Source organism: Mercenaria mercenaria, chromosome 17 (assembly GCF_021730395.1).
Source record: "Mercenaria mercenaria strain notata chromosome 17, MADL_Memer_1, whole genome shotgun sequence".
NCBI lineage: Eukaryota > Metazoa > Mollusca > Bivalvia > Venerida > Veneridae > Mercenaria > Mercenaria mercenaria.
In genome coordinates this window covers 35,795,953-35,809,045 of record NC_069377.1, presented here as the reverse complement: position 1 = coordinate 35,809,045, position 13,093 = coordinate 35,795,953, and the positions used below count along the sequence as shown (strand labels likewise).

At 35.7% G+C, this 13,093-nt stretch overlaps 2 protein-coding genes across 2 annotated transcripts in view; one reads left to right on the top strand and one right to left on the bottom strand.

Annotated features, from left to right (window-relative positions):
* LOC123537368 (branched-chain-amino-acid aminotransferase-like) overlaps positions 1–13,093 on the bottom strand; it is a 363,414-nt gene that overhangs the window by 148,548 nt on the left and 201,773 nt on the right. The window lies entirely within an intron of this gene.
* LOC123535806 (cytochrome P450 2J4-like) overlaps positions 3,795–13,093 on the top strand; it is a 74,650-nt gene continuing 65,351 nt past the window's right edge. The window contains exons 1-2 of the mRNA XM_053527787.1: positions 3,795–4,047; positions 12,535–12,690. Of these exons, the coding sequence (XP_053383762.1) occupies positions 3,795–4,047; positions 12,535–12,690 (409 nt within the window). The remainder of the gene's footprint in view (positions 4,048–12,534; positions 12,691–13,093) is intronic.

Here is a 13,093-nt window from a genome sequence, read left to right as displayed (position 1 = left end):
GAAGTATTTATCACAGGTGGAATAACCTTGCCTGTTAATTAGAGTTAAGTCAGGTTCCAGGTCTGTGAACTTGACCTTGGAGGTATAGAAATGACCTTTGCACTTGACACCTCATTATACATTGGTGTGAAGTTTGGTTGGTATCCCTTTAATAATTAAAAGCGACTCAATAAGTTTATAGGCAAACTTTTTCTCTTTCAAAAGTAACCATGAAAGTTACCAGTGATACAAAGCATGAGAAATAAATACGCGAGGATGGAATTGATAACATAGCTATTATGTTATTATAAACGATAAAGACAATTCTTGATTTGTTTAACGTAGTCCCTGATATAGGCCGTTGTCTCAAATTAAAATATATCGAGACAGTACATTTTAAATTATTAATTGCGTTGCGGTAGAATTTTTTACCTAGATTGGACGGTCACTAAAAATAGTAAGTACATAGGTATCCGGAAGCACCAGTCAGTACACAAACTTGTATTCATGCTAAAAACAGAGTGTTATCGTCCGAACCTTTAATAAGACTGTTAACAACAGTAACCTATAATGAAAATGAGTTAAATGGGTTGCCTGCATCTCTGCTGTCCCTACCTCTATTATCTATGGTTGAAACAATGATACGTACGCACTTGACTTGACTTGCATTCATTTTACATCAATGCTAACGGATAAGTAGAAACACAAAATAAACCTGAAACGGAAATGACTGCTTAATTTGAAATGAAATGTTAATTCTGGGTCTTCCGTGCAAGTAAATCCTACAAGTTTTGGACAAAGTTTGTTTTAATTTTCCATGTCTGTCATTCAACAATAAATTGATCAGACGTCTCTAACTGTGAGCAAAACCCCAAATGACGTATGTATGAACGTCGCCATCTTGAAATGGACGTCACCTCATTTTACAATGCAAGTCTATGGGAAAAACATAAAATCTTGATTTTTAATTTCATTTCATATTGTTATATGAAAAACGTCCCTAGAGTTATTAACCTTCTGGTATTAACGATGTTATTTTTGACAGTTTCACATACAGTATAAATAAATTATCGGAGGTCCAAAATCAGGTGGGACAGACTTTAATGACATATGAACTATATATCCTAAGAAATTACCAAAAAATATTGTTAAGAAGTGAGTAAACCATTGAATTAATTGAGAAAATCAATTTTCTTGCATTTTTACAAGTATCTTACTCTAATTTTCATTCACTTTTATCATTTTCAAATGTTAGATATATATTCAATGCCAAACTTGGAAAATAAATTTAAATTTCACATTAACTTTAGGCAAGTAGCTTTAAACATAATAGCTGTGTAAGATGGGTTTCGAGCTGACATATCGACAGACAAATATTCTGGTTACTATATTAGCCTTCCTTCAGAGATATAAAATAAATACATGAACACATCTGTAAATAGTACGAAATCATATCTAAGAAACATAATTGTTTATTGTTTGTCTGTCGTACTGTCGTGTTATCGTTATCGTACTGTCGTGTTATCACCATCTTACTGTCGCGCTTCGCCATCGTACTGTCGTGTTATCACCATCGTACTGTCGGGCTTACCAATCATACCGTCGCGTTATCACCATCGTACAGTCCTAACTTCGAGCTTCGCGTTCACAGAGAGCAGGAGCTGGCCCTAACGTAACATGGTGATTTATACTGGAGGCAGTATCATGTATAAGCTCTCTGATTCTCAAGGAATCTCGCAACACTGTTAATGGTAATTGAACATCATTTGCATATAAAATGCAGTTGAAAAAGATATCATAAAATGCATTAAATCATCAAAATATGTTTTCATTTGACCGTATATACAATACAACCTCTAGAGTGAACACCACTGTAAAGACGGAAATGTATTTGTTGTACAGAGGTTGCTGCACTTGAGAAGCTTATTTTCTAATATGAGATAATTTAAGGCACTTCCTCATTCGGGAATCGATCCGATTTCAACTCATCCCATAACATTTGAAAAGAAGTGTCTTATGACAGCACGGAAAGACACATTTTTTAATTAAATAGTAAATATCTCATTAGGTATATCACAAAGTACCGTAGAGGGAATGATCCCGTTTATCATCGCTACATGTAGGATCGATTCCCTGTCAATTTAAAGGTATATTTTGGAATAAAAACAACGCTGCCCATATTGTATTACAGGTAGGACCCGCCTCTTGGATAGGCGCACTCTCTGGAGAGGTTGTTTTTATTTATATTAACTGTGCTCACTACGTGCTTTTATTTACAAATGCACACTACGTGTATATATACCATATATCCATAGTTGTACTGATGTGCAAGACGTTGCGGTTCGGACAAGTTATGCGGACGCTTATTAGGCACAAGGAAAAAGCATATTCTTAAAAAAAATCCGAAGTCAAACGGTCTGTGCACGTGCCGGAAGTACACAGTTTTTTAATTCAATAGTATGTATCTCATTGTCGGTATAGATCGCATAGTTACCGTAAGCTAGGGATATTCGTCCCAGACTTTCGTACACAATTCGCGACGTAAACATAATAAGATGTTCTCCTTATGAATTAAATTACTGAAATTGAAGATATAAGTAACATTTTATGGGTACTAGCATAGGTAACACTCTTACGCTAGAATGACGTCACGTTAACGTGCGGTGACGTCAAAGTTTTTGTTGCGATATATTATATATGATGCTTTTATATAAGCTTCTATATTTTATCTACTGTTTTAGATTAAAGACATCAGAATCGAAATAATTTATAGCAAAACCTTGTTTTAACACTATTTATACACTCGGGCGGTAATACGTCTTACAAATAATTTCATTCGGACTGCGCCCTCGTGATATTATTACGCCCGACGTATAACCGCCCATCGTGCATAAATAGTGATAAAACACTCTTTTGCAATAAAGTATTTCATAAATACAATAACAACAACAAATTAGCATGATACTGAGGAAAGGATAATAATGAAAGACAATGTCTTATAGAATTCTTCTTCTTAATGATAATACAGCCAGAAGTTCAAAAGGGAGAGCTCAATTTATAAACTAGGAAATATGAGTATATAAAAAATAAACTTATTAAAAAATAAACTTTTTATCAGACTAATAGCTGGTCTATTGTTAATAAATACTACTTCTCTACACGTGAGATGTAGTGTACTCGTAATAACAATCGTCAGTTTCCGTTGGTTATTCTTCGTCTGAGATTCCGGTTTGATTACGTATTCACCATCTGCGATTTCGGCATTCTCCGGTATGAAACGGAAAGACAGGTGCCCGTCTGAGCTATACAACACAGAAACGCCATATTAAAATATGTAATCACACGGAAATTACCGACTACCATTGCCTGACCACTAGCTTTATTTCAGGCAAATATCTGGGTAGAGCCGCCGGCCTTCCGTAAGCCAGCTGGGTGTCTTCTTTACATGAAGAATTCTGCACCCCAAGCAACTAAGTATGCGATCCCGCATCAATGAGGGGCAAGTGATTCAAGTCAGCGACCATAACTTCTCAGCCACGGAGTCCTCCCTCAACCCCTCCCCCCACCTTCCACTTCAGATGATGGATCAGGCACAGCTTTATTGCTCTGATCTGTAATGTGTGTACTATATAATAACACGTATTGGCGGTATATATAATTACTTGCTGAACATAGAGATATTTATGTGACTGTCTCGGTAAATTATGGAAGGTTTATTAAGTTTAGCCAACATTGCCGTGTTGCTGATACTCATAACAATTTTCTTGATTTGTTACCTAAACTTGCACAGGAGATCAAAATCCCCACCTGGGCCTATGGGTTTGCCAATCTTAGGCAACTTGCTTTGGTTGAAAGGACTAAAAAGGAAAGGGATAAAACAGTACCAAGCGTTGTTTGAGGCAAGCAAAACGTACGGAGATATAGTATCAATTAAGGTATTGGGTCAAAGGTTCGTATTTCTGCATGGATATGAAACAATTCGTGAGGCCTTCGTGAAGAATGGGGATGTATTCAGTAACCGACCTAGCTGGCTAAAGGGACTTAAAGAGGCTACCAAGGAAGGAAAAGGTACTTTTAGTTTTAGTTATCATATTATCCGGTCCCAGCAAAAGTCTACATGTATCTAGAAATAGCTATATAACACCAGTAATAAGTGTACAATATATGTCATTATTGCATATTTTACTAAATATAGTAACACATTTGCACTACTTGTTAACTAGTTTTATTTTGACAAAATAATGAAAACATTATCCATGGCATGGCCATAATGGTCAGTTTCGAACGGTAGACATAACGGAAAGGTCTTATAAATGCTTAATAATTATGATACATTGACAAGTAAAATAATACGTTTTCATGCGAGAAGAAATTACGTTTACCACTACCTTCAACCTAAAACTTTGCTATGATTGTAGGCAGATTTTTGACGGGGGTATGGGGAGGGGAATGCTCCACCGAAAAAATGAGATTCTATATCGCCACAGCTCCATTCTTCTGCATTGTGAGGCATATTTTAACGGAAAAAAAACAGACCATAATTTGACATATGGCCACAGACCGAAAAGAAGGTGAAATCTTACAAATGAAAAATATGTCTTATGTTACACGGTGCATATCCATATCTTTCAACTTGAAGTAAGAAATGATGGTTTCCACTGGCGCAAACCACAAGGTATAATACGACAACATATCCCGTATATATAGAATAAAATGACTATTTCCACCTTTTCAACCTACATGGAGATGTATCTTATAAAATCATATCTATCAAGTAAGAAATGACGGTTTCCACTTGCGCAAACCACAATGTATAATATGACAACATATCCCGTCTATATTGAATAAAATGACTATTTCCACTTTTCAACCTGCACGGAAATGTATGTTATATAAAGCATACCTATCAAGTAAGAAATGAAGGTTTCCAGTGGCACAAACCAGAAGGTATAGTACAACATATTCCGTCTATATAAAATAAAATGACTATTTCCACTGGCTCAAACTACAAGATATTTATGTCAAAAAATCATATCTTTCAAGGAAGAATTGACGGTTTCCAATGGCGCAAACCACAAGGTATAATATGACAACATATCCGGTCTATATGGAATAAAATGACTATTTCCACTTGCTCAAACTACAAGGAAATTTATCTTATAAAGTCATATCTATCAAGTAAGAAATGGCGTTTTCCACTGGCGCAAACTACAAGGTATAAAATGACAACATATCCCGTCTGTATGAGATAAAATGAATATTTCCACTGGCTCCAACTACAAGGAAATTTAAGTTATATAAAGCATACCTATTAAGTAAGAAATGACAGTTTTCACTTGCGCAAACAAGAAGGTATAATACGACAACATATACCGTCTTTATAAGATAAAATCACTATTTCCACTGGCTCAAACTACAGAGAAATTTATGTAAAAATCATATCTTTCAAGTAAGAAATGGCGGTTTCCATTGGCGCAAACCAGAACGTATAGTACAACATATCCGGTCTATATGGAATAAAATGACTATTTCTACTTTTTCAACCTACATGGAAATGTATGTTATAAAATCATATCTATCAAGTAAGAAATGACGGTTTCCACTTGCGCAAACCACAGTGTATAATATGACAGCATATCCCGTCTATATGGAATATAAAGCATACCTATCAAGTAAGAAATGAAGGTTTCCACTTGCGCAAACCAGAAGGTATAATACGACAACATATACCGTCTTTATAAAATAAAATCACTATTTCCACTGGCTCAAACTACAGGGAAATTTATGTAAAAATTCATATCTTTCAAGAAAGAAATGACGGTTTCCACTGGCGCAAACCACAAGGTGTAATATGACAACATATCCCGTCTATATTGAATAAAATGACTAGTTCCACTTGCTCAAACTAAAAGGAAAGTTATGTTATATAAAGCATACCTATCAAGTAAGAAATGACTGTTTCCACTGGCGCAAACCACAAGGTAAAATATGACATATATCCCGTCTATACGGAATAAAATGACTATTTCCACTGGCTCAAACTACATGGAAATGTATGTTATAAAATCATATCTATCAAGTAAGAAATGACGGTTTCCACAGACCACAGGGTATAACATGACACTATATCCCGTCCATATGGAATAAAATGGCTATTTCCACTGGCTCAAACTACAACAAAATGTATATTATCAAATCATATCTATCAAGTACGAATGACGCAAACTACAGGGAAATTTCTGTAAAAAAGCATATCTATCAAGTATAAAATGACGGTTTCCACTGGCGCAAACCACAAGGTAAAATTGGACAAAATCTGCCGCCTATATGAGATAAAATGACTATTTCCACTGGCTCAAACTACAAGAAAAAGTATGTAATAAAACATATCTATCTGATAAGAAGTGACGGATTCGACTGATGCAGACAACAAGATATAATATAAAAGAATATTCCGTCTATACGAGAGAAAATGACCATTTTCACTGGCGCAAACCACAATGTATAATAGGACAACATATCCCATCTATATGACAAAAAAATGACTATTTTCATTGGCGCAAACTACAAGATTATGTATGTAATAAAAACATATCTATCTGATAAGAAATGACGGTTTCCACTGGCGGACACCACAAGGCAGAATTCGACAAAATTTCTCGTCTATATGAGATAAAATCACTATTTCCACTTGCTCAAACTACAAGGAAATGTATATAATAAAAGCATATTTATATCATAATGAATGATGGTTTCCACTGCTAAAAGTACAAGGTATACTACGCTTATTTGCAAATGTTGTACATATTATGGATATGTGTAAAGCTATTAAAATTTCAAGTATGATAAATTTCAAAATTTATATTCGTATAAGTTAATCGTACAATCTTGAAAAATATAGCAATAGTTAGTGTAAGCGTGTAATTAGACTCAACATCTCTGACCGAAAGAATTTTGCTATTGTTTGTTTAAATTTTAAATTTGAGTAGTTTAAGTCTATAATTTCCATCGAAGAATTTAAACTTCCATTGAATAATCATAAACATTTACAGTATGAGGCTGCTATTTGTTTCTATTATTCGAACGGAGTTATCAAGTGCTTTTTTATTCCCATTTTGTTTTACAAATGCAATGACACTGCAACTTATGCCAGCATTACCAAGTAATGAGATCCAAGCAACTAAAAAAAGCATAAAAACTTACTTTGCGGCATTCATTACGCTTCGTACGTTTTAAAGACACTTGCTGCAGTTTCACCGTGCTTGTTTAGAAGTTATCTCCCCTTAAAACTGGATTCTTCTTCAAATTACCATATTCAGGGGCAGATAACCAATGAACAAGCACGGTGACCTTCAATTTTTCATAATTCTGTTTCTAACATGACACTGTGTTCATACACAAAGTGTAAACAAATTCTATTATTGGGAAATATTTTACCCACAACTGCCACAACCGTCCTTAAGATCATTTCTCAAACAGTATTGTAGATAATGTTTCATTTAGCGTGCTTAGATTACGATGCAAATATGACTTAAAGAGTAACATTCTTTGACTGCAAAACTTGATTTTAGAATAATTTATATTTGGTAAATCTTTTGAATTTATAACAATACATGGATGTCAGGTTGACATATTTTGATATCATTTCATGATTCAGACACGCAAGTAAAGAAATTTTAGTAATCTTCAAAAGATTTACCACTTGAAATGCGCGCAACAACTGAGACATGATACTATAATATCTCACAAACATCACACAGCTGTAACGTCGTATCATGTTCCTACGCTTTTGTCTATTCCATATTTTATATTACAAACCTATTCGAAACTGAAAATTGAAGACATAGTTACTAAACCGAGATTAGACACTACCGGAAAGCCTGGTAATTCATACTGCTGACACAAATTGAAAGACGGAGAATAAACATAATGGCCGAGGCACAAAAAAACTTGACTACCGAGGCAGCTGAGGCATAAAAATCAACCAAGGCAAATGAGGCAGAAAAAATGACCGAGGCAATTAAGTGTCTCGGTTGCCTCAGTAGTCGGTACGGTCATGGTCTGAATACAGACTAGAGAAAATAAATCAACGGTTATTTTGCGATATTAAAAAAAAAATCCATGTCCGTGCAAAGTAGTGACGTCATCCTCAAGGTATAGAATGATCCAGGTGCGTAGCACGAAGACTAGTTCATGTCGTAAAAAGTAGTTACCATTTTTTCTAACACTGTACGTCGTGTTAGAATCGAAATAACAAGTTCCCAAAGTGTGATTTATCGAAGAATAACCCGAGTTGTTTCGTTCTTATGCGAAACAATATATCATTCAGGTCTACGGCTTTCGTGATATATTCTTACGCATAAGAACTCAAAACACGGGTTATTCTACGATAAACAACACTTGTGAACTTATTATTTCTTAAATATACTATTCAAATGATTAATTAGACTAAGGAAAATCACAAATAAATGAAATCTATGAGGTTTCATTTTCAATACATCTTGCGAATTTCTGAGATATTTAAGCATTACTAAATTAGTTTTAATAAACAATATTTGAATCTCACATGTCGTATTCTAAAGAATGACCAACACAGTATTCTTGCTTTATTATATGAGTGCGCATTAACAACTTCGGAAGCAGGCATCCCAATATAAAAGTATAAAATATACGCATGCGCTATGAGTATACTATATTATCTACGTAATGATACATCACAAGTGTATTGAAAATGTGACTGCAAAGATCTTGGTTTTGTGTAATTGTCTTTCATCTTGTAATTTAAACCGTTGGGATGCGATTATGACATTTTGCATTTATTTTTCACATATTTTGCATTATTGTTACTGGTTTTATAGCTAATTCTAGCTACATATAACTAGATTTAGCTCAGTATAACTATTTAGTGATTTTTCTGGTACCTGATTGAAGATAAAGAATTTTTTTCTATTATAGATAGATAAGGCCCAAATTCATACATGTATTTTGAAATACAAATAACCACTTTTGAATCTGTGTTACGAGTAGTTCAAATGACAGGACATTTAGGGACAGCGTGATAAAATAAACCATCGCGAACGAGTAAGTCTAAAATTATCATGTTTTTATGGGAGTTAGGTTTAAAGTAGCAGTGCACATGCAATAAGCAGCTCAAATGTGTACTAGCTGTCTGTTGACAGCGCGCTCGACTATTCGAAGCATTGATAAAAGTATAGGGTAAAAATATTACCAGAGATTTTCCGACAAAAGAAAAACAATAGATAAGACAAACAATGTACATGCATTTGTGGAATTGGATAAGTCTTGCACTGTATCGCAATGCGTGACCATGATTGTATGCAAGTGTTCAAAGTCATATACCATACAGTTTAAAGACAAAATATCGAATGGTATGCGAAATTTAACTACAGTCGAATACTGTTACCTCGATATTCAAGGGACTGTAAAAATTGCATCGACGTATCCGAAGTTCGACGTAACGATATCGACTATCTGGGACTACTTTGTACTTGTGTCGGACGTCTATATTGTCATAATATCCAATGCATTTTCAAATGGTTTGAAAGCGGAAAGAAATAATATAAAATGTAAATACGATTATAATTTTATTGACAAATAAAACAGCCTATTTAAATAGTACATACATACATACAACTGTTTAATTTTTCAAAAAACAATACCTGTAGACATTCGCATTTTTATTCCTTCCCTAAACAAGTCTGAATGTAGCGGTAATGTTCCTAGATGAGTAGTCATTTTGACTGTGCTTCGATAACGAAAATTTGCCAGTTAAATGCGCATAATATTATTAACCCTAAATGACAGATTTTTACAGATTATGATTAATACATCGCCGGACAGCAATAGGTTGATTTTCACACCTTACACATAATATGGATATTTTTTGACAAGCTGTGATATCGACGAAACCAGGTGTGAAAACAGTACAGGTAAGTTGACGGGACTGAAAAATCTCATCGAGCTAAACAAAATATCGAGCTAATCATATCGAGGTAATGATAAATAATTACATTGAATTATATAGGGAAAAATCGGGACCGACTAAAACACATCGTGCTAACCGGAGTATCGAGCTAACCGATATCGAGGTAACGATATTCAACTGTAATTGATATGTCAAAAATGGCCAAAACTGAGCTAAAGTCCTTGTCCTATGTATGTAGACTATGATGGTAAACAAATGGTCAACGTTTCAAAACCATGTAACAAACAAGTTAGGCAAAATATTTCCAAGTCCAAATGGCCATAATTCAGCCAAAATAGTAGAAAGAGTTATCTAATCCTGCCTACTGGTGGGAATCATGACGATAAACAAGTGTTAAAAGTTTCAAAGCCACCTGTCTAATAGTTTTGACACAACATTGACTTGTACGAAAACTGAACCAATTTCCAAGTCCAAAAAGGGCCATAATTCAGCCAAAATACTTGACAGAGTTATGTACTCTTGCCTACGGAAGGAAATCATGATTATTTTGACAAAACATTGACTTGTTCGAAAACTGAACCAATTTTCAAGTGTAAAATGGGCCATTATTCGGCCTAGATCTTTGACAGAGTTATGTACTCTAGCATAAAGATAGAACTCATGATGACAAACAATTGTTCAAAGTTTCAAAGCCACATAGCAAATAGTTGTGACAAAACATGGACTTGACCAAAAACTTGTATACCAATTTCCAAGTCCAAAAAAAGGGCCTTAATTTACCCAAAATAATTGGAATTATGTACTCTTGCTTACAGATAGAGACTGTTATAAGAAATAAGTGATAAAAGTTTCAAAGCCATATGTCAAACACTTTACACTATATGTGAACTGGTACGAAAATTTTAACCAAGATTTCTAAGTTAAAAGGGTCATAACTCAGCCAAAATCCTTGATGGGGTTATATTCTCTTGCCTAAAACTGGACATGATGATGGTACGCAAGTGTTGAAAGTTCAAAAGCTTTATCTCAAAAGACTTTGTCCAAATGTAGACTGGTACGAAAAACTTAACCAAGGTGTGACGCCGAAGCTGAAGCCGACTATGACGCCTTGTTGAGTAGGATAGCTCTACTTATTCTTCGAATAGTCGAGCTAAAAATGATATTCTTTTTAACAAAATGACTGTTATATATGATATGCATTCTACAAACACTGATTGTTTATATATTCAGTCAAATTAAATTCATTTTATGAGGATTTTCTACCTTTTAAATTAGTATCTAAAAATAAACAATTGTAGTGAAAGATGCGCTTTATATATCTTTAAAGTTTAAACTTTTTAGACGAGACTCTCAAGTCTCAATATGACCAATGTCTTGTGCACTTACTTCCCGAACCGTATATTTTAATTTCAGGCATCAAGCAGAAAGGCAATCGGTAATCAACGGTCCATAGCGAAACGATCCCATTGTTATACGAATCTTTTATGTCCCGGTCCCGAGGCGGGTGGTGAGGGGAGATGTCAAAAGATGTTTGTGGCAACCTAGCTCTGCGTTATCATGAAGCTAACCTTCCATCAACCTCTCCAATCAACATCCCATCAACTCCTATCATCCTCTTCCCACATCAGCTCCTATCATCCTCTTCCCTTCCTCCACTAACCTCCTATCATCCTCTCTCCCTTCCTCTAGCAACCTCCCATCATCCTCTTCCCTTCCCCCATCAATCTACCATCATACTCCTTGCTTCCTCCAGCATTCTCCCATTATCCTCTCCCTTTCCTCATCAACCTACAAGCATCCTTTTCCCTTCCCCCATCAATCTCCCATCATCCTCTTCCCTTCCTCCATCTAACCTCCCATCATCCTCTTCCGTTCCCCCATCAATCTACCATCATACTCATTGCTTCCTCCAGCATTCTCCCATTATCCTCTCCCTTTCCTCATCAACCTACAAGCATCCTTTTCCCTTCCCCCATCAATCACCCATCATCCTCTTCGCTTTCTCCATCAATCCTCCCATCATCCTCTTCCCTTCCCCCATCAATATCCCATCATCCATTCGCTTTCTCCAGCGACCTCCCATCATCCTCTCCCCTTCCCCATCAACTTCCTATCATCCTCTTTCTCTTTCTCCACCAAACTCCAATCCTCCTCCTCCCTCATCAACTTCCTATCGTTCTCTTCTCCAGTCAACCTCCAAACAACCTCTCATCGGTATTATCAGTTGATCCGGTCTTTTGAATAACCATCACAGAAATTTAATTTTCTACTGTAACAAAGGGGTCTTCGTTATCGAGTGTTTCAGGTCGCTTTCTTTAAATCACTTGTAGCTCACAGCTGTGGGTTCGAAACCACGCTCCCGGGGTGTAGAATTATTTTATATGTGGAAGCCATCCCGCTGGCTGACTTATGTTAGGTCGATGGCTCTATCCAGGTGTCCGCCTGTGGTGAAATAATACACAGGAGGTACCTGAAGTTTCCTCTACAACAAATAGGTAGAAACTAGCCGTGTGACGTATAGCTATAAACCTTTAGAACAAAACGCATTAAAATAATAGATCAAAAACTTTGTTGAACTACTGTCATATTACAAGCCAATTATATTTCAGGTGTTATATGGCAAAGTGGGAATGACTGGAAAGTTTTGCGGAAGTTTGTACTGCAGACACTTAGAGAATTTGGCGTTGGGAAGACGTCTTTAGAACAAAATATCATGCGCGAGGTTGACGCTGCTAATGATGTTCTCTATGCCACCAACGGAAGCCGTTGGACGTGCGACTGCTTACGTCAATGATAATCAGCAATGTTATTTATGGAATCGTTTTTGCAAAAAGGTAAAAACAAAATGCTATACCATCAATATCTAACAGAATTTTCTTAACGTCACTATGCGTGTGTGCATGTCAGTGTTGCTAATTATCGAAGGCATTTCCTAAGTGTAATTTTTAAGGTCCATTTGTGCGTTCGTGCATGCGTGTGTGCAACCAAAGGAACTGCAAATATGATGCTAGATCTCAAACACAGTCATATTTACAAATCCAAAATGTAATGGACTCGTGATGACAATCGCCAAATTACGTATTCTCCGCAAGCGATTTCGGCATTCTTTGGTTTCTATGGTTAAGTGATATATGACGTCCAAGGAATTCCAAATTGCTTTTGCGAAAG